The sequence below is a fragment of the Schistocerca americana genome, chromosome X (genome assembly GCF_021461395.2).
Source record: "Schistocerca americana isolate TAMUIC-IGC-003095 chromosome X, iqSchAmer2.1, whole genome shotgun sequence".
Classification (NCBI taxonomy): domain Eukaryota; kingdom Metazoa; phylum Arthropoda; class Insecta; order Orthoptera; family Acrididae; genus Schistocerca; species Schistocerca americana.
This window is the reverse complement of record NC_060130.1, coordinates 97,184,018-97,207,071: the sequence shown is the minus strand read 5'-3', so window position 1 is coordinate 97,207,071 and position 23,054 is coordinate 97,184,018. Positions and strand designations below refer to the sequence as shown.

General features: G+C 45.9%; 1 protein-coding gene across 2 annotated transcripts in view; it reads left to right on the top strand.

Annotated features, from left to right (window-relative positions):
- Window positions 1–23,054, top strand: part of LOC124554843 — a 172,057-nt gene that overhangs the window by 60,025 nt on the left and 88,978 nt on the right. The window contains exon 2 of one of the 2 annotated variants that reach the window (XM_047128505.1): window positions 14,812–14,883. The exons of the other annotated variant lie outside the window; for it this stretch is intronic. Coding sequence (XP_046984461.1) covers window positions 14,812–14,883 — 72 coding nt within the window. The remainder of the gene's footprint in view (window positions 1–14,811; window positions 14,884–23,054) is intronic. 2 annotated transcript variants of the gene reach the window in all.

Below are 23,054 nucleotides of genomic sequence, written 5' to 3'. Positions count from 1 at the left end.
TGCAGCGTATTTCCCGATCTAGTGACCATATGGGTTGGACCTTAGAGTGACTGGAAAAGCGTGGACTCACATTCGGGAGGACGACGGTTAAAACCTGCTTCCGGCCATCCAGATCTAGATGTTCCGCGATTTCCCTAAATCGCTTCAGGCAAATGCTGGGATGGTCCCTTTCAAAGTGCACGGCTGAGTTCCTTCCCCATCCTTCCCAAATCCGAGCTTGTGCTCCGTCCCTAATGACCTCGTTGTTCACGGGACGTTAAATACTAATCTCCTCCGCCTGGAAAAACTGTCGTAGGCAGATGAGTCCAGATTTCAGTTAGTAAGAGCTGATGGCAGGTTTCGAGTTGTCAGAAGGCACTGCGCAAGCTGTTGGTGGCTCCATAATGGTGTGAGCTGTGTTTACGTGGAATGAACTGGGTGGTCCGGTGCTACTGAACCGATTACTGACTGGAAGTGGCCATGTTCGGCTGTTTGGAGACCATTTGCAGCCTTGCACGGGCTTCATGGGCCCAAACATCAGTGTCATGTCACTGCGCCACAGTCGTTCGAGATTGGTATGAAGAACATTCTAGACAAATCGAGCGAATGATTCGGCCACCCAGAACGCCTGACATGAATCACATCGAACACTTCATGGAACATATTCGAGAGCTCAGTTCGTGCACAACATCGTGCACCGGCAACACTTTCGCAATTATACAGGGTTATTACAAATGATTGAAGCGATTCCACAGCTCTACAATAACTTTATTATTTGAGATACTTTCACAATGCTTTGCCCACACATACAAAAACTCAAAAAGTTTTTTTAGGCATTCACAAATTTTCGATATGTGCCCCTTTAGTGATTCAGCAGACATCAAGCCGATAATCAAGTTCCTCCCACACTCGGCGCAGCATGTCCCCATCAATGAGTTCGAAAGCATCGTTGATGCGAGCTCGCAGTTCTGGCACGTTTCTTGGTAGAGGAGGTTTAAACACTGAATCTTTCACATAACCCCACAGAAAGAAATCGCATGGGGTTAAGTCGGGAGAGCGTGGAGGCCATGACATGAATTGCTGATCATGATCTCCACCACGACCGATCCATCGGTTTTCCAATCTCCTGTTTAAGAAATGCCGAACATCATGATGGAAGTGCGGTGGAGCACCATCCTGTTGAAAGATGAGGTCGGCGCTGTCGGTCTCCAGTTGTGGCATGAGCCAATTTTCCAGCATGTCCAGATACACGTGTCCTGTAACGTTTTTTTCGCAGAAGAAAAAGGGGCCATAAACTTTAAACCGTGAGATTGCACAAAACGCGTTAACTTTTGGTGAATTGCGAATTTGCTGCATGAATGCGTGAGGATTCTCTACCGCCCATATTCGCACATTGTGTCTGTTCACTTCACCATTAAGAAAAAATGTTGCTTCATCACTCAAAACAAGTTTCGCACAGAACGCATCCTCTTCCATGAGCTGTTGCAACCGCGCCGAAAATTCAAAGCGTTTGACTTTGTCATCGGGTGTCAGGGCTTGTAGCAATTGTAAACGGTAAGGGTTCTGCTTTAGCCTTTTCCGTAAGATTTTCCAAACCGTCGGCTGTGGTACGTTTAGCTCCCTGCTTGCTTTATTCATCGACTTCCGCGGGCTACGCGTGAAACTTGCCCGCACGCGTTCAACCGTTTCTTCGCTCACTCCAGGCCGACCCGTTGATTTCCCCTTACAGAGGCATCCAGAAGCTTTAAACTGCGCAAACCATCGCCGAATGGAGTTAGCAGTTGGTGGATGTTTGTTGAACTTCGTCCTGAAGTGTCGTTGCACTGTTATGACTGACTGATGTGAGTGCATTTCAAGCACGACATACGCTTTCTCGGCTCCTGTCGCCATTTTGTCTCACTGCGCTCTCGAGCGCTCTGGCGGCAGAAACCTGCAGTGCGGCTTCAGCCAAACAAAACTTTATGAGTTTTTCTACGTATCTGTAGTGTGTCGCGACCATATGTCAATGAATGGAGCTACAGTGAATTTATGAAATCGCTTCAATCATTTGTAATAGCCCTGTATAGGGCCATAGAGGCAGGCATGGCTCAGTTTCTCTGCAGGGGACTTCCAACGAATTGTTGATTCTATGGCACGTCTAGTTGCTGCGGTACGCCATTTAAAAGGACGCCCGACACGATATTAGGAGGCATCCCATGACTCTCATCACCTCAGTGTATATGCAAGAAGGACGCTGCATATGTTTAAGGCTGATGAAAAGGTCGCGGAAAAACAAATTTGTTCGCAGAGTTTGGACCATTCTTAAATGAACAGAGTTTGTTTTGTGGGCCCGTGTCTTCCTATGAATGAGACCTCGGTACACCACTTCACCCGAGAAACGAAACAGTAATCTATAAGACGAATTAGGTTTCGTCTTTCCTTGGTTATAGCAAGTTTTTTCTGCGATACAGAGGATAATGTTTTTATTGATTTCCCAGCGGAAGTCAAAACAATAACTGGGTAGTTCTACACAAGACTTTTGAATCAGGTTTGTGAAGAAAAACTTGAGTGTGTTGGATTGTTAACGACAAAAATCATTTTTCTCCAGGGCAAGGCACGTACGCGCAAGGGTATTTTGCCAGTGGCTAAATTTAGGAATTAGAAGTGCAAGTTGTTGGAATATCCACCGTATTCGTCATACTTACCCACCGTATTCGTTATGTAAGATAGATATTTTGCAGACTTTCCAGAAGCACACTCTAGGCGTGGAATTACCTACTGTTGACCAAAAAAATAGTCTGTCTTAGCGTATCCGAGAAATTTTCTTCTTGCCTGTGTACTATATAATGAGTAATTCGAGCTGCACTTTATGCACGTTGCGGTTTTCTGCGTTACCAGAACGGAATGTCTCCGTGACATCCACCGAGGATCCAAGTTTTGTATTAGCAGCATTCCGTATTCTTTTTTAAATTTTGGGACATGCATTTACAGCCTTGCTGCGCTTTGAATGGTGATAAGGAAAATGACGGGCACCGATCGGAACTACGGCAGTTTGGCTGGTGCGTTACTTGGACGATTGCAGGGGCTTCCGGTGGGGGAACTTGCGTGGTTGCTGGCTTCCTTGTGCCCATCCGGCGATCTGCGTCAGCATTCACATCACACACTGGGCAGCGGCCGCGCCACTGGGGGCTCTGACGGGGTCTTGTCTGCGCTGCACTACTCCGCGATTCCACATTTGTATGCTGACACACTTACAAATTCCGCGCAGAGTGGCAATTGCTGTCGTCACATTCCGATCATGTCAAATAGCATTTGGCTATAAGAAACAGAGTCCTCGTTTTCCGTTGACTAGTCCTGTTTATAAGGGCTGTCAGCTGAATTTTTCGCCTTGTATATAATGTGAATGTTTGGATTTCCTCAGAACGTTCCAGAATTTCACACATAATCATTTTTTGATGCGTGTACCCATATTCTCAAATTGAACCCAGTGAAAGCTGGCGTTGTTATCCTAATTCTGAAAATCTATAGCGTCTGCAAGCGCTTTGTAGAACAGACTAATTATTTTTGTTACGACGTACCAATATTTTGAGTACTTTGCAGGTATGCTGAGGTCTTTACATAATATATCGCACCCGGCAAGAACAGTAACACAACTGAAAAATGCAATACTTGAGATAAATTGACTTAAAGAATTCTGTAAAACTTCATTCAAATAGTACAAGCTTCGTTTAAATTTCAAGTGTTTCGGGCAGTAAATTCCATTATGTTCTATACAACAGTAGTATGGGGTGTAATTGCGTTCTCGTAGAATGTGAGATTTTATCAGGTAATTATTAATTATTTTTCTGACGTGTGTCACTTTTCTTGCTTTTCTAAAAACGTTTTATTATGACCCCTCACGTAATACTTTCGCCACTGTTCCACCCCAAGTAGCACGTATATTTTTATTTACTGTAATATAATATGGCATTCTATCATCCATCAGGCAAAATGAGTACTTAAAACAGAATAAAAAGTGAAAAAGCTGAAATCGTTTTATTAGAAATATGCGAATGCAAAATTATAGTAGATAAGAATTAATACAATTTAATAAGGAACATCAGTTAGGTTCAATTTAAGGAACACAATTTACAAGTAGGTAGAACCATAAATGGGCTTATATAATATAGGAATACTTTTCACCGTGAAAAGAGATTCAAAATAAACTTTCTTTACAGCACAAATTTCAATTTTTTTCTTCTACGCTCCAACGCACGGAAATTCGTAATATTTACAGCTGCAGTAATCCTTAAAACATGTTTCCTCAGGCATGCTAGCATGTCTGAAGAACATTTTAATGTAAGATATAGACACTCTGTAAACACAGACATTGTAATAATCAGTGATTTTAAAAATTACATTCAGATTACCTTACTTATGAAAAGTGTCACAACTCGGAATGTGCCGCTCTTACTGAATGAACCATACACACCAGCCGCCCCCCCTGCAGGTCCGGGGGTTAGAATAGGCCCAAGGTATTCCTGCCTGTCGTTAGAGGCGACGAAAAGGAGTTTCACACGTTTCGGCCTTTATGTGATGATCCCCTGTAGGGCTTTACCTCCATTCTTCAAAATTTTCCCGAAGAGCGAGCCAATTGGGGAAGGGCGCCTTACAAGGTGCATCGTGTCCATCGTGCATTGAGATCTTTAGCCCACTTTCTGGTCGTCGCATTGCAGTCCTGCCCATTCTCCATCTCTTAGGCGAGGACACCTTCCTGGGTGCGTTTTCCACCATGCACTATGCAGTGCCGATTTCTGCGTCGACACCATGTACCCTGTTGGTTGTAGCCCCCTGACCACACAGGGATCGCTTTGCTGATGCCTGCGCCATTAACTCCCCACGTATGCCAAGGGGTAGATGCCTATCCCCCTGGGGCATCGGGGCTCCCGGCAATGGCCATCCTGCCAGGTGGCCTTTGCTGCGGCTGTGTGGCGCCCGTGCGGAGAGCCCCTGGACAGAGTGTATGGCATCAGGGCGGATGACACGAGATGAAGCTTAGTCCATCTCTTGCTGATGGTGAAACACCAGCAGTTTCTAAGCGATCACGAGCTCAATTCAACGCACAGAAGTACGACCACAAATCGTTCCCCTCACTGGCCACACCGTGGGAGGAACGTCAGGCTAAGGATGGCAGTGGATCTTATTCGCCCACATACCTTGTATGTTCGAGAGCTAATGGGGGATCTTTCATGACGGTGAAGCCTCAGTTTTTTGTTGCGCATTTAGAGGACAAGTTCAGAGATGGGGAGGGCTTGTCCAAAATGAGATCTGGGTCAGTTTTGATCAGAACAACATCCTGTGCCCAGTCACGGGAGTTACTCGCTTGTGACAAGCTGGAGGATGTTCCTGTAACCATCACGCCCCATAAGAACTTAAATATGGTCCAGGGTATCATATTTCACAGAGACCTTCTTTTGCACTCCGACGATGAGCAGCGCACCAATTTAGTGCGGCGAGGTGTACATTTCGTCCGGCGTGTCCACCGGGGTCTGAAGGATAATCAGTTTGCCACCGGTGCCTTCCTCTTGGCCTTTGAGGGTGATACATTGCCCGAGAAGGTCAAGGTGATGGTCTACCAGTGTGATGTAAAGCCCTATCTCCCTCCCCCAATGCAGTGCCTTAAGTGCTGGAAGTTCGGCCATATGTCTTCCTGCTGTGCTTCCAGCGTCACATGCCGAGATTGCGGACGCCCATCACATCCCAATACTTCATGAGCACCACCTCTCATCTGTGTCAACTGTGGAGAGCACCATTCGTTTTCCTCGCCTGACTGCAGGATTCTCCAGAAAGAATGGAAAGTCATGGAGTACAAGACCCTGGACGGACTGACTTACATTGAGTCTAAGAGAAAATTTGAACGCCTTCATCCTGTGGGTGTGACATCGTCTTACGCCGCCGCTACTGCAGTTCTGGCACCATCAGCTCCGCCAACCTAGGTCACCTCTCGGAGCCGGAAGACTACACCTGCCCCCTTGATGGTGGGGGGGCATTTCCCTCCCTGTCGCTCCTGCACTACCTACTTCGGGAGAAACACCCCCCCCCCCCCCCCCCCAACCATCGGGGACATGCGTCCCCACTTCTAAGCCGAAGAAGCGTAAGTCTTCTTCGGCTTCTCTCGCTAGGAAGGGGTCCCTTGGGTCACTCTTTTCCCAGGTTTCTGCTAATGGGAAAGATGACACCCACCAGTGGCTGAAAAGCTTAAAAGCAGCTGGTCGTAGGGCTTCACGTTCATCCTCAGTCCCAAAGACTGAATCAGTGATGTTCTCCCAGCCAGGGAAACCCAAGGAGCAGCGAGAGAAATCCAAAAAGAAGGTCCTGAAGACCAAGGGAATTGCGTTGGCACCCACACGCCCAGTACCTACAAGCTCTGTCTCTGCGGATAAGGTAGAGATTCTGACATCCACTGAGGACCTAGGTCTCGCCAGACCCTCAGACACAATGGATATAGACTGCTCAGGCAAAAAGACGGTGGCAGCAGGTGACTGAGGTGTAAACTGTCTTGTTGAATGTTCCATGCCTTCCCACTCTCATGATGATGTCGTCCTCCAGTGGAATTGCGGCGGTTTTTTCCACCGCCTGGCTGAGCTACGGCAACTGTTAAGGTTTACACCTGCTATCTGCATTGCCCTCCAGGAAACCTTGTCCCCAGCAATGCGGACCCCTGCCCTCCGCGGCTATAAGGGATATTACAGGAACCGTAGTGACTATAATCGAGTGTCAGGTGGAGTTTGCGTTTATGTCCTGACCTCGGTGTGTAGTGAACATGTGCCCCTTCAGGCCCCTCTTGAAGCTGTGGCTGTCAGAATAAGGACGACGTAGGAAATAACTGTCTGCAATGTATATCTTCCTCCAGATGGTACAGTATCCCTGAATGTATTAGCTGCACTGATTGATCAGCTCCCTAAACTTTTCCTACTTCTGGGAGATTTTAATGCCCATAACCCCTTGTGGGGTGGTACCATGCTTACTGGGCGAGGCAGAGATGTCGCAAGTTTACTGACGCAATTCGACCTCTGCCTCTTAAATACTAGGACCGCCACACATTTCATTGTGGCTCATGGTAGTTACTCGGCCATTGATTTATCAATTTGCAGCCCAGGACTTCTCCCATCTATCCACTGGAGAGCACATGACGACCTGTGTGGTAGTGACCACTTCACCATCTTTCTGTCACTGTGTCAGTGTCGGGCACACAGACGAGTGCCCAGATGGGCTTTGAACAAGGCAGACTGGGGAACTTTCACCTCTGGTATCACCGTTGAATCTCCCCCACACGGTATCATAGATGTGATGGTTGAGCAGGTGACTAGGACAGTTGTTTCTGCGGCAGAAAACGCGATCCCACGCTCGTTAGGGTGCCGGAAGTCGCTGAAGTAATTAAGGAGCGTCGGCGAGCTCTACAGCGGCATTAGCGGCACCCTTCCCTGGAGCACCTCATAGCTTTTAAACGGCTCCGTGCTCGTGTTCGCTACCTTATCAAACAACGGAAGAAGGAGTGTTGGGAGACATACGTCTCCACCACTGGGTGCCACACGTCACCTCCCAAGTCTGGGCAGAGATCAAACGTCTTTTCGGGTACCAGGCCCCATCAGCTGTCCCTGGTGTTACAATAAATGGCGAGTTATGTACCGACGCAAACGCGATTGCCGAGCACTTCGCTGAGCACTATGCTAGAGCCTCTGCGTCGGAGAATTACCCACCAGCCTTTCGCACACTCAAACGGCGGCTGGAAGGGAACGTCCTCTCATTCACTACACGCTGCAGTGAATCCTATAACGCCGCATTTACCGAGTGGGAGCTGCTCAGTGCCCTTGCACGTTGGCCCGACACAGCTCCTGGGCCTGATTGGATCCACAGCCAGATGATTAAACATCTCTCATCTGACTACATCTTCTCGTCATCTTCAACCGGATCTCGTGCGATGGCGTCTTTCCATCGCAATAGTGGGAGAGCACCATCATTCCGGTGCTCAAACCCGGTAAAAACCCGCTTGATGTGGATATCTATCGGCCCAACAGCCTCACCAACGTTCTTTTTAGGCTGCTGGAACGTGGTGTTTGTGTGGACCCCAGGACACGTCGGAATCCCCGGCAACGAACTTGCCGACAGGCTGGCCAAACAGGCGATGCGGAGATGGGCTTTTCCATAGCTGACCTGCGTTCTTTCTTACACCCCAGGGTTTTTCCGGCTTTGGGAGACGGAATGGCATAACAGCGTGCACAACAAACTGCGTGTCATTAAGGAGACTATGAATGTGTGGAAGTCTTCCATGCAGGCCTCTCGCAGGGAATCAGTTATCCTCTGCCAGCTCCGCATTGGCCATACGTGGTTAACGCATGTTTACCTACTCCGTCGCGAGGACGCACCTCAGTGTCGCTGTGACTCTCAAATGATAGTCGTCCACCCCTTGCTGGACTGCCCACTTTCAACCACTCTGCGGCAGACTTTTAACTTTCCCAGCACCCTGCCTTCGGTGTTGGGCGACAGTGCCCCCCTATCAGCTTTAGTTTTACGTTTTATCCGTGAGAGTGGGTTTTATACTTCTATGTAGGTTTTAGCGCATGTCCTTTGTCCCTCCGTCTCCTCCACCCTAGTGCTTTTAGGGTGGAGGTTTTAATGTGTTGCAGAGTGGCTGGCTTTCCCTTTTTATTCTCGTGGTTGGCCAGCCACTGTGATCTGCTTTCATCTTTTACTCCCTTCTGTTTCTAGCGTCTCTTGTTTTCTTGTCCTCTTTTGTTCCTTCTAGTATTCGTTGCCTTCCCTTCGTTCTTGTGGCTTTTCCTTTCTTTCCGTTTTGTGTTATATGTTTCGTCCGTTCTATTCTCATCCTTGTGGCATTGTTTTATTAGGAACAAGGGACCGATGACCTCGTAGTTTGGTCCCTTCTCTCTCTTTAAACCAACCAACACCAGCCGGTAGCAATGTCAAAGCGACACTATTCTTGGCGTGGCGAATCTTGAAGTATCTTACAACGAAACTGAGATAACTACCCATAAGTGGACAAATTGCGAGATAGAGGTGTTAACGTTTCTCGTGCACGTTGGGGCATTTCACACGTATTTTTCAGAGACGTAAACTAAAAATTGCAGGTTTTTGACATGTAACTATTCTTGCCGGGGTCCGATATTTCTTAAAGGATAAATTCTGACTGGAGCATTGATCAACCCTTAAACTATTCCAGTGGATGAATTTATTGTAAAAAAAATTGGTTTCTGCTTTCTATCCCTGTGATAATCATAGTAGATAGACATCGTTTTATCATGAAAAATGTTTTAATGTCATACGTACGAAGTATCTGAAATTGTATACAAATGCTTTTATAATAACGTTCGCATCACAGTTGTGTTACTTAGTACGTTTATAAAAATCATAAACACAGGAAGTGTTGTGGTCAGAGAACTTGACCTCATGAATAGTATCCCTCTCACTTCCGTAACGTACCGAATTCGTGAAAGACAGTCTTGCATCGTATCAGATCTTTCATTCAGTGATCTGTGACGGAGAAGAGATACAATTTCAGTAGTCTCTATTCGAAACGGTGCGCTGTTCGTGTACGAAGCAGGCACAGCGAAGCAGAGTACCATTACTGGCTTCTGATTGACATGATTTCTGTCAGCGTGTCGAATTTTCAGTTAGATAGGGCACAGGTTTTTAGTCTGTTTGTTGAACGTTTAGCGAAAAAGTTTTCATTTTACTTCGGAATTCACATTTCTGTAATTTGTCGTGATTATTGGCTTTTACCTATTTATGCGTGTAAAGTATCACTTGTTACTGTATATAATTTCTGTCACCACTAGAATGCCCCAAATAAGAAACCCCATGAATGTTACTTACTTAATATTTCTGTGCTATTTGTCGTTTTGTGCACGCCTGTACCAAACTGAACAATGTGTAATAAGGCTATAACCTGCGGATCTTAGTCTTAACGAAGAACTCCTTGGAACTGCAGCCACTGAGACATGAAAATAAATTTGTCGTGTACGTGACGTGTTAATCTAACATTTGTATAGGTAGTTTTAGTAATTCACATGTTACTTCATCCTGCCACCTCTACGGAATGTGTAAAAATTTTCAGGCAGTGGAAAACTAATTTATCGCTTATTGAAGTCCATCATACTAAAATAAGTTGCTATGTTTCGTAGTTTGTACTTGCAGAAAAAGCCACGTTTTATATAGCTTATGACTTGGAAGGGTACCCATAAGAGCGCACTGCACAGAAGACTGCTGGTCGGTGTATGTTGAAGATACGGATTACATTCTGTCGAAGTGGGATCTCGTGAATAACCTGTATCCTAGTATGAAGTCGCAGAACGTCAGACAAACTGCATTCGGCTACAATGTGTATTGTTTTTCTGAAGTTTCGCACCGTTCTCAGATGGTTCAAATGGCTCTGAGCACTATGGGACTAAACATCTGAGGTCATCAGTCCTCTAGACTTAGAACTGCTTAAACCTAACTAACCTAAGGACATCACACACATCCATGGATTCGATGCGGACTGAAGCGCCCAGAACCGCTCGGCCACCGCGGCCGGCCCTCGTACCGTGCATTGGTGGTCGCAATCTTACTAGTAACTGCTTCTGACGAGGTAAAACGATATAGGCTGTGATGTGAAACATTGATTCTAGCTTACAAAATACACTTACTTTTTCGTAATAACACAATTTTAAATTTTTTGTCGAGTGAGTGGATTCCATTCTCGAAGTGAGGATCTCAAGTGTCTGCAAAATAGCCATCTATGGATGCTATAACCACTTCATTGAAGTCGAAATATTTTCCAGTCACCCATACTTTATATGTAAAAATAGGTGGAAATAAGAGGAAGGTTTGTCGAACGGGGTAAGGTTTAAGTTTTAAAAATTTGTACTTCAAATCCCTGTTTTCTCATTGAGGAAGTACCTTTATGAGCATGTGCAATGTGATTACAATTTTCTCGTGTATTTCTTTTATCAAATTGGTTCAGAATACATACACAGAACTCACATCCTTTGGAAGACAGTGAATAATAAACTGTCTGGCACTCAGTTGTACTCTGCAAGTTTGAAGTACAACTACATTTGAATTCAGTCAGACATTTTTCAGTAGTTGAATTGCTTTCTATCCCAAACAAATAATGTTGTGATGCCACGGTAATCCAGATGTATCCGTATGGACGAGACATGCCTCCTTAAAGTGGCGTATACGCTTGCCCCCCTCGCGTTGACACGTTCTCCGTCCACACACACTGAAATGACAGAAGTCGTGGGATACCCCCTAGTATCGTGTTGTACCACCTCTTTCCCGGCGTAGTGCACCAACTCGACGTGGCATGGACTCAACAAGTAGTTGGAAGTATCCAGCAGGAATGCTGAGCCATGCTGCCTCTATAGCCGTCCATAATTGTGAAAATGTTGTCGGTGCAGGAGTTTGTGCACTAACTGACCTCTCTATTATGTCCCGCAAATATTCGATGGGATTTATGTCGGGTGATCTTGGTGGCCAAATCATTCGCCCGAATTGTCCAGATTGTTCTGACATGGCCCAGTGTCATCCATAAAAATGACATCGTTGTTTGAGAACATGAAATCCACGAGTGGTTGCAAATGGTCTCCACGTAGCCGAAAGTAACCACTTCCAGTTAATGATCGGTTCAGTTGGAGCAGAGGATCCAGTCCATTCCGTGTAAACACATACCACACCATTATGGAGTCACCACCAACTTGCACAAGTCTCATCTGGCCAGGCCACGGTTTTCCTGTTATCTAGGGTTTAACCGATACTGTCACTTACCCAGGAGCGCCGCTTCAGGCGCTGTCCTGTTCGCAGAGTTACTCGCGTCGGTCGTCTGCTGCCATAGCCCATTAAAGCCACAGTTCGCCACATTTTCCTATGTAATACGTTCGTCGTACGTCCCACATTGATTTCTGCGGTTATTTCACTCAGTGTTTCTTGTATGTTAGCACTGACAACCCTTACGCAAAAGCTGCTACTCTGTCGTTAAGTGAGGGCCGTCGGCCCCTGCGTTGTCCGTGGTGAGAGGTAATGCCTGAAATTTTGTATTCTCGGCACGCTTTTGACCCTGTGGATCTCGGAATAATGAATTCCCTAACGCCGCGCGGCGTGGCCACGCGGTTTGAGGCGCGGCCCCTTCCACTGGAGGTTTAAGTCCTCTCTTGGGCATGGGTGTGTGTGTGTGTTGTTCTTAGCATAAGTTGTTAGTGTGTAAGTCTAGGGACAGCTGACCTCAGCTATTTGGTCCCTTAGGAATTCACACATTTGAACGTTTGAATTCCCTAATGATTTCCGAAAGGAAATGTCTCGTGCGTGTAGCTCTATTATGTGTTGAAATTGTTTTAATTCCCATCGTGCGGCCATAAGTACATCGTTAACGTTTTCACACGAATGACCTGAGTACAAATGACAGCTGCGCCAATGTACTGTACCTTGTGTACGCGATACTGCCGCCATCTGTATATGTGCCCCTCTCTGTGATGACTTTTGTCACAGTTTACGTACTCAACAAGACACCTTACTATATTTGACGGAAGGTAGCCTGTACTCCTGGTAGCGTTACATTTCCTGTACATCATCATCGTGTATTCACGCTCCAGGCTGGGGGACCCTTGCCTTCGGGCTTCTTATGCGAGATGTACTTTGATGGCTGAAGTGTCGTTCTGCATCCTGTAGCACCTGCCACATCTCTAAACTTCCTAAATAATATTTCCCGGAAAGCACGGTTTCTTCCCGCCTTTTGAGTTCAGGGAGCATTTCCGTAATATTCACGTGTTGATCGAATCTACCGGTAACAAATATAGCATTACATCCTTGAACTGCTTGGCTGTATTCCTGTAACTGGACTTAGTGGGGATCACACACACTCGACCAGTATCCAAGAATGGGTTGCAGAAGTTTTTTGTATGTGGTATCCTTTACAGAGGACCTGCACTATCCTATAATTTTCCCAATAAACTAAATCAAAGTAATCTTTTTTTTTTCATCTTACAGTCATTCAAAGACGACACTTTCCCGTACACAACACCGTCATCACCAAATGGTCGCACCGAGCGAGGTGGCGCAGTGGTTAGCACACTGGACTCGCGTTCGGGAGGACGACGGTTCAATCCCGCGTCCGGCCATCCTGATTTAGGTTTTCCGTGATTTCCCTAAATCGTTCCAGGCAAATGCCGGGATGGTTCCTGTGACAGGGCACGGCCGACTTCCTTCCCCGTCCTTCCTTAATCCGATGAGACCGATGACCTCGCTGTCTGGTCTCCTTCCCCAACCAACCAACCAACCAAACTGTCGCAGATTTCCGCTTACCCTGTCTGGAAGATCTTTTTTTATATGGAGAACAAGAGCGGTCGTGTTGCACCTCTCTGGGGCACTCTGGCAAAATCTTCGCCTTTGACGAACACTCTCCGTCTGGGACAACGTACTGCTAGCGTAGCAAAATTACACTGAGTTGACAGTAGTCATAATATCACGATATCTACGTATACATATGGCGGTAGTATCGCGTGCACGAGGTATAAGTGGGCAGTGCGTTGGCAGAACTGTTATTTGCACTTAGTTGATTCACATGAAAGTGTTTCCGATGTGATAATGACGGGAAGGACTTCGAATGCGGAATGATTGTTGCAGCTAGACGCGTGGGACATTGTTTCGGAAGTCGTTAGGTAATTCAGTATTCCGAGGTTCACGTGAAGAGTGTGCTGAGAATACAACATATCAAGCATTACTTCTCACCACGGACAACGCAGTGGCCAACGGCCTTCACTTAACGATCGAGAGCAGCAGCGTTTGCGTAGAGTTTTCAGTACTAACAGACAAGCAACACTGCGTGAAATAACCGCATAAATAAATTTGAGACGTACGAGGAACGTTTCCTTTACGACAATGCGGCGAAATTTGGCGTTATTGGGGTATGACAGCAAACGACCGACCAGAGTGCCTTTGCTAACAGTGAGACATCGCCTGCAACGGCTCTCCTGGGCTCGTGACCGTATCGGTCGGACTCTAGACGACTGGAAAACCGTGGCCTGGTCAGATGAGTCTCGATTTCAGTTGGTATGAATTGATGGTAGGTTGGAGTGGGGCGCAGACCCACGTTGTAAACAAGGCACTGTGAAAGCTGACGGTGGCTCCTTTTATGGTCTCGATCCGGGTCCTTTGGTCCAACTTAACCGATCATTCACTGAAAATGGTTATTTTTGGCTACTCGTAGACCATTTCCAGACACTTGTTTCCCAAACAACGATGGAGTTTTTATGGATGACAATGCGCCATGTCACCGGGCTACAACTGTTCGGGATTCATTTGAAGAACATTCTGGACAATTCGAGCGAATGATTTGACAACCAAAATCGCGTGACAAGCATCCCATCTAACATTTATGGGACATTATGGATAGATCAGTTCGCGCACAAAACCCTGCGCGGTCAACACTTTCGCAATTACGAACGGCTGTAGTGGCAGCATGCTTCAGTATTTGTGCACGGGACTTCCGACGACTCGTCGAGTCCGTGCTGCGTTCAGTTGCTGCACTACGCCGGGCGACAGGCGGTTCGATACGATGTTAGGAGGTATCGCACGACTTTTGTCAACTTAGTGCATGTTTGGTATCACCACTATCTCCGTTACTTACGGGAAGCTTTTCACCTCGCGTCGTAGCAGTTGCTCGCTCTCCGCGACGAGTTCCATTGCTGTACCAGATGACAAATTGCACAGTTGTCGCTTAATGATGAGTGTTGGTAGTAGGCGGCAAGCGATTTGGTTGAGTGAGTGTGGGTAGAGGAAAGGAGCGGAAACAGTAAGCGTGTGGTGGGTGTGTTTCAGGCGGCTTAGAGCGCTACCAGGAGGCACCGGGGCCGGGCGCGGCGGCTCGCGTTCTGCCCCACCTCATCTCCGGTAAGGCTCTGCATGGTCTACACTAACAGCGCTTCTACTAAAACTCACTGTGTGCCGTGAAATGCGGGAGGTGGGGGGTGGCTCTTCTCTGCCAGCAGCACGTGCCTGTCTGTCGTAAGTGTGTGTGTGTTTCTTGCTTGCCTTCGAGTGAGCGCACTCGATGGTCGCTAATCACTTGCTGCTCGGACCTTTCGTGTGGGTTTGACATAAAGCAGGAGCCAAGTAGCCTTATTTGAGTAGTCTGTGGACTGTTACGGGACGAACGTCGTTGTCGTGCATCCGCATTGTTTTTACGCCGGTGACGCCTCGTTCTCTGCTGACGTCTGCCAAGTGAGATGACGCAATGGTTTAAGCCATAGTATGAGCAGGGTTCAGATCGTGGCTGGACGTTCCCATGCTTGTTCTGTCGCGGTTTGTCCGTATAGATAACTGAGAGAGGTGGCGCAGCAGTTACGACACTGGACTCGCATTCCGGAGGGCCGTAGTTGAAATTCCCGCTCAGCCTACTAGATACACCGCCCTTCCACAACCTTTGCTCCTCCTCCGTCTCTAATGGTCTCGTCGTCGAAGGGGCATTCGGATTTAATCTGCCTCCTCAAACAAATTGAGACAAATTTTGGGATGGTGAATTTAACAGTGTGAATACTGATCCAACCTTCTCATTCCGAGCTAGTCCTCAGTGTTTAATTATCTCAACTCTGAGGAGACCTTTTTTTTTATCACTGCTACCTGAATGGCACTGTGCGAGCGGCTTATGGTAGTTTACACTGTTAGCTGACAACCTGTTGCAGTCTCGCAGTTACAATGATTTCCTTGTAGTCCGTAAGTGTACATCCTCAATAAGAGCATTAACATTTTTATCACGATACTATATGATCAAGAAATAGCGTCCACAAACTGTTTGTATTAGAAGACCTAGATTCTCATTCTTTTTACGTAATAATTCAATGTCATCTTCATCGTATTCATTTGGAAACTAGTTTTTTACAGTTTGCCAGGATTATTCATTGGGAGAAGCCACGCTCTATTTCCTTCGCCAGTCGTGGCCTGCCAGGGGTTGTGGTACACATCTGGTATCATCTACACACATTGAACGTTAACTGTAATCTTCCTTCCTAATTAATTAATTTTGTACGGATAGGTTTATGTGTAGTACGTTTTCGGGCGCATAAATACATCCTCTCAGTATTTTCTTTGCCTTACCTTCTGTGTTCCAGAACGAACTGAGGAGCTACTCCTGAATTCACCTAAATATGTGGGAAGAAACGCCGAAAAAAATCTATACTAATAATGAATCAGTAAAACCGTCGAGTCTCTGTTTTAACACGCCAATCTTCAAAATTACTAGTTAAATTTTCGTGAGGTTTTCACTGAGTACGTGAGCGTAGCTTGGGGCAATATGTAGGCTTTATTTCATCAAAATAGGATCACAGGGAAACAAGAGAGATCGTAATTCAAAGTTTTATCTAAAATCGTCTGCTCAGCTTAGTAGTTGGATGTTCAATCATAACAGCTTAACACACCAAAGAGCAAATAGATGGCGCCTTTAGTTTCTTAGTACACCAGAGAACCAGTAGATCGTGCTGTTAGTTCTTTTAACTCAGTGACAGATGTGTTTTCGGAAGTTTGTCAGTGACACAATTAAGCGTCACAATCTTACCGTTACGAATACAAACTAACATTGAATTTACTTGGGCAGGATATACGATTTATTGATTTCGCTTTGTTTGTTAAAAAATTAACGCCATTGCATTGCTTCTTTCGACAGGTTTTATTTATATTGTTTGCTAGGGAAAACGAATTTATTAAGTTTGCTTTGTTGTTTGGATGCTCACTCGTTACATTTTCATCTCGATTTTTTTATGAATAAAAATGACGAGAAAACCGTCGAGTTTTTTTTGAATACATTAGAATGGCTAAAAGACTGAGGACTATGCAGTCCAAGGAATCCAATAAAGATCCTGAGGTGAGACTTGCACTGGCTCGAGAAACTGAGGCTTTATCTCACTTTTTGGAAACCCCTTCTGAAAACAGGGCACATCGTAACTCTGATAGAGAGCGTCATGCATTATCTAGCTCCTCAGAGGTCTTCACTCACTGAGGCTTAAAGTTACTGCCCTCAGCGCCAGGTTTCTCAGCTAGTCCTACTTAAATCATTCATTGCTTGCTTGGCGGATTAACGTATGAGAGAGTGGCAGACCTCTGCAGTTTTCCAGTTTGAGAAGGAGGGTTCTTTGCCTGTCCAAGTATTATAATAGATGGAGTAATGCGCTGTTTGTTCAGTTTTAAAGTAAGTGAAAAGATCGCACTGTCATCATCTAACGCATTCATCGTTGACCCAGCTTTCCTCCATTATGCACATGTATGGTGCCTGCAGTTTTCTAGGTCTAAAACCCGGCGAGCTATTATTGAAGATTTACGGCTAGATGAGGTTGCAGCTGCGTCGTAAAAAAAATCATGACAAGAACAGTGAAGTACCGAGTAACATGCTTAGCCCTTGTTGATGACTTTCAGCGCACAGTGTTCTAACTACTATGAAGGTATGTCCCATGTCGTCATCGGTTCTCCTGGCATTATTCTTTACCAGTAATATTTTGTAAGAGTAACCAGAAGATCAAGAAAAAAGGTCGGTTTGGTTTTAGTTTTAGGATAAACCCAGATTTTCAAGATACAATTTCTTTAATTTAGCTGACTGTATGACGACGCAGAAACAACACACAATGTATTGAGAAGTTTCCAGAAATCCATCTCAAAATTAGTCGAAATTTGTTGATGGGTCCTTTTTTCGTAGGGATGTCTGTTACGGTTTTAGTACATGTTTTACGTAGACAGCTTCCAGCCTAGGTGGCCTTCCAGCCTAGGTGGCATACTATCGATATAATAGACAAAAGTGTTGGGTAGATGTGATTGTGGGTCTGCTTGATTTGGCGCTAGATCGCCCTTGGAAAGCATACCACGAATGTGTATCATGCCAGAATGAGATTTTCACTGTGCAGCGGAGTGTGAACTGATATGAAACTTCCTGGCAGATTAAAACTGTGTGCCTGACCGAGACTCGAACTCGGGGCCGTTGCCTTTCGCGGGCAAGTGCTCTACCAACTGTGCTACCCAAGCACGACTCACGCCCCGTCCTCACAGCTTTACTTCTGCCAGTACCTCGTCTCCTACCTTCCAAACTTAACAGAAGTTCTCCTGCGAACCTTTCAGAACTAGCACTCCTGAAAGAAAGGATATTGCGGAGACATGGCTTCCGTTGGATGGTCTCCTTTGTGCCAATTGTGTTTGAATCTAGTTTGCGATTTTCGACACTCATTTTATTCCCTTCCAGCATTCTACCACTTTTCATTCTTAACTTTATTATCCCCTTGTTGAGTCTGACTTGCTGCTCCTAAAGGATCAAAAGTGTGGCTTGTGCAGGGAAGATCGTTCACTGTGGTGTAAGTTCCACTTTTTGTGCCATTCTTTCTTTGTACCCTTTCCTTTTCGCAAGGGTACTACACCCAAAACCCTGCATGATAACCGTTCCAGTGTGGTGGGGGTAATGTCAAGTGCGTGCATGGTGGCAGACCCTGAACATGCAGGGATTGCACTGTTGGTGCCTTAGAGGGGAACTACCCATGCAAGCCAAGCAGTACTTGTCCATCATGGTTGAGGCACAGGGACTCCGGGCAATGGTTCATTAGCCAGGTAACTGCTCCTGTGGCGTCCATGGGAAGAGACCCCATTCAAAGTGCGTTGTACCATCGTGGAAGATTCACAAGGCTCCAGCAGTCTGCTCAGATGGAAAAGATTATTATAATGCATAAAGGTACACCTCACGGCGTTTCCTTCCCTGACTGTGCCGTGGGGAGAGGGATAAGCCAGATGGCTGTGTGTGGCACCTCACCTTCAGCTGATTGGGATACTTTCATTACAACTAAAACATTATTTTCTGTCGAAAATATTGAAGCAAACTTGGGGAACTTGAGTCACTTGGAAAAATACGAATCCCATTAGCGCCGGAATTAATTTTTTTAAATACGTTATTATGTCTGTAAAAGGCATAAATTACACAACAGAGTTGTTTTGACGAAAGTCATTACCGCCATTAGCGAGATATTTGATGTTGCCATATGGCAACTCTAGGCACTTTCACTACCTAAGTTTATATGGATTAAAACTTCAACTGAAATAAGTAGGTTATTGAAATTTCTTATTACATATACAAGTTTTGTGCAAATTTATTATTCAGTCTTCATCGTACAATTGATACTTTATAACACAGTACAATTAATCATCAAAAATCAGACCTTAAACTTAGCATTATTTTACACTAAATGTAATAAAGCAGTCAATACACAATCCCACATTACACTTTGAACACATTGTTCTCACAATAAATTCACAGTCCTTGTGTGCACACCTTTTCTTCTTCTTTCCTTCTGTGTGCTGGACGAGGCGGTCAGTCTTATCAAACCTAGTTGAATCTGATATGCGGCTGTCGGAACATGCCCTTGATGCAGATGGTCCCCCGGCTCCTTTTGGTAAAGCCTGGTGTCTTTGCAAGTACACTGTTGCTACTTCTCTCTTGAAATCAAGCTGAGAAATAGTTTGGTATCGTGCTTTATTATACAAAATCCAACTGTTTTGTATGGCGACATCTAACATCCATGCCTCTTACTGCAATGCGATAGCATGCTAGATTCTGATCCATCTGATCAGTACCTCCCATATATGTATTATATGTGGCTATCATTATATTTCGCTTTTTTAGTTGCGAGAATCTCTTGACTTGGCCAACTTCTTGTGCACCACATGAAGAAGAGATCAGTGTGACAACTGAGTTGTCCAGCCACCGCACATACAATAATCTGTCATTCTTCTCTCTTCGGATCTGGGGGCTCAAAAAACCCATCACCTTCAATAGCGTCATTATAAAGAATCTCCAGCGCCTCAGCGAGCGAGAAAGTTCTTCTAAAACAAAAAATTGAAAATTCGTCCTTTTACTGAGTACAAGAGCCTAGCGTTGCCATATGGCAACACCGACGTTCAAACGGCCTTAATGAACGTAATTTATTTCACAGCAAGCAGTAACCTCCAAAGAATATATATTTGAGGATTTAAAGCACAACCATATTAAAAAAACAAATTATATATCGTACGTTACTGTGTAAAACATACTTACTCGAACTTAACTCCATTTTTCTTCGTCATTCAGGAAACGACTACTTCCAACACTGCTTAAGCCGCAGAATTTAAATGTGTTGTTAAAACTGTTACATTGTAGTGATCTCTACAGTCTTGCGGAACGGAATCCACCGCTGCCAACACTCTCGCTTCATTGATGTCGGGGAATCAACGACTTTAAAAAAGTGTTACAAACGTTGCCATATGGCAACGCAATGCGCTAATGGGTTTCAAACTTCCTCTGCTGCCTCCTATGAATGCCTGCCTCCTATGTATCTTGACGATTAGTTAAGCCAACATCACGATCTCCCCCCCCCCCCCCCCCCAACCTCTACCTTCTCCAAACCAGATCTCCCACCAGCCATCTCTCACATCATGGTTTCCATGATACCTTCTTTGGGAACCACTTCCCACACCTGGCCAGAGAATTGTTCTCCTTTTTCGGCGTCTACCTGTGACAGGGCTCTCTCTTGGGATCCCTCTTCCCGGCAACCCCCGTACTGGAGGCCTGACACCAAGCTGGCTGAAGGAGCCACATCCTGTGGATCCCTGGTTGAAGGAGCCACATCCTGTGGATCCCAGGGCTGTCCACTCTTCATCTGTCCCCGCGCTCGTTGCAGATAGTTCCTTGAATGAGCTTTGCCCACCAAAGGATATGAACAGGAACAGGAACAGGAAGAGGAAGAAGAAGAGGAGAATCAGGACAAGGGTCCTCCGATGCCCCTGAAGGTGCCAGATCCCCCCACACAGTCGAATTCTGAACTGATGTTTGTGGATATGGTTCCATCCTCATTGGTGACGGATATTGATTCTACAGTGTGACAGGTTCACCTGCCCCTTCACGCCTAACCTGGTCGCCAATTGCGTGATCATCTAATAGTATTATAATGGGTACTGCTTTCACCTGCCAGAACTGCAACACTTTATTTCATCTTCTTGTGTGGGTTGCATTGCTCTCCAAGAATAACACGTCACTGATGACCATTCTCCAACACTCCATGCTCAATCGAAACCATGGTGGTCTGGAGAGGGCGTCTGTAGGGGGATCTACTTTGATTTATACAGTTGTCAGTGAATGGATTCCTTGAATAAAAATCTCTCGGTGTATATGCCGCGTCAATTCAGGATGAAACTCCAAGCTTTCGACCACTACCTCCATGGTCGTCGTCAGGGCTAAAACTGACTGTCGTAAACTAGCGAGGCTCCCACTTTTATATGCAAAGGACGGCTTCTGATTGGCTGGAATACGTCATAGCAACTGAGATATGGCGCGTAGTGAAGTGATGCCCTCTACTTCCATAGATGTAGTTTCTATCCCGCGTTGCTTGCAGCGCCATCCCTTGAATCAAGAGGTAAAGTGCGGGAAGTTTTCCTCTGCGATTTTTCTTTATCCAGTGCACTCTTCCAGGTGTTGCTAAGTGCATAGCCGTCTAATTTCGACTGCTTCCCGGATCACAGAGTCCCAGTAATTCGATGCGTGGGCTATTACTCCCGTTTCTTCAAATAAAATCTTATGCTTGTTAAGCAGGCTATGCTCAACCACCCCTGATTTTTCCAAATACCTTTATTTCAGGTGGCACTGGTGCTCGATGCAACGGTCGGCAACGGTTCTTACACACTGGCCCACGTAATTCTTGCCGCGTTCGCAAAGAATGCTATAAATTCCCGGCACCCTTAAGCCGAGACTATCTTTGACTGGTCTCAACATTTCCTTAATTTTCCTAGGTGGTCGGAAAACCGGTTTTATTCCGTGCCTCTTTAGGGCTCTGCCTATCTTGCTTGTTGTAGCACCGCAAAATGGAAGCCGCGTTATGTGTTGGTCCTCTTCTTGTTTATGGACGGCATCGTGTCTTACTTTCTTGGACAATACTGATTTAATTTCACCGGCAGAATAACCATTCCTTTTGAAAACAGTCGTCAAATGGTTAATCTCGGGACCGAGGTGTTCCTTGTCGGAAATAGTCCTGGCTCTGTGTACTAAAGTATTCAGCATAGCTCTCTTCTGAGACGGATGATGCAAGCTGTGGCTATGCAGATATAAGTCTGTATGGAACGCCGTTCACTGTCGAGAACGTTTAGGGCAGAGCTGACAGCTGTTAGTAAATATCTATTTCATTAAACGGGCCTCCCGTGACCATGTTTTAATATGTACTGACTTAATGAGCAGTCTTCAGGCTATTGACTGGTGCTATTCTTGCCACGCTTTGGTCCCTTCTATTCATGACCTTATTCACCTTCTTCGTGCTGCCTGCTAAGTTGTCTTTGTCTGGGTCCCGTTTCCTTTGCCAATCCCAGGTACGGATTTGCGAGTGCACATCACATCTCTACTCACTCGGGAGTGGAACAGCATCTGGTGGGCTACTACCCCATCTAATATACTCTGCACAATGAAGAAGACTACTGCAGCTTGGCGCTTTTCCTGCAGCTTCTCCCAGAAAGAATCGCTAGTCCTATGGTGTGTCTACATCGGTCATACCAGGTTGACCCATAGTTTTATTCTGTCCCCCCTGCGGGCCCGGGTGTTAGAATAGGCCCGAGGTATTCCTGCCTGTCGTAAGAGGCGACTAAAAGGAGTGTCTCACCTCTCAGCGTTTACGTGATGGTCCCCTGTAGGGTTTTACCTCCATTTTTCAAAATCTTCCCGAGTAGCGATCCAGTTGGGCAAGGGCGCCTTACGTGGTGCGTCGTGTCCTTCGTGTATTAACATCTCTAGCCAACTTTTTCGCTGTGGCACTGCAGTCATGCTCATCCTCTATCTCTTGAGCGACGACACCTTCCTGAGTGCATTTTCCTCCACCCACTATGCAGTGTCAGTTTCTGCGCCGACGAGGGTCATGGAATTCTTTGCACCTCATATCCAGCACGGTAGCCAGTCAGTTGCGGTGGGGCCGCCATGTACCCTGTTGGTCATACAACCCTAACCACACAGGGATCGTTCTGCTGATGCCTGCGCTGTTAACTCCCCATGTATGCCATGGAGTAGGTGCACATCTCCCTGGGGCATC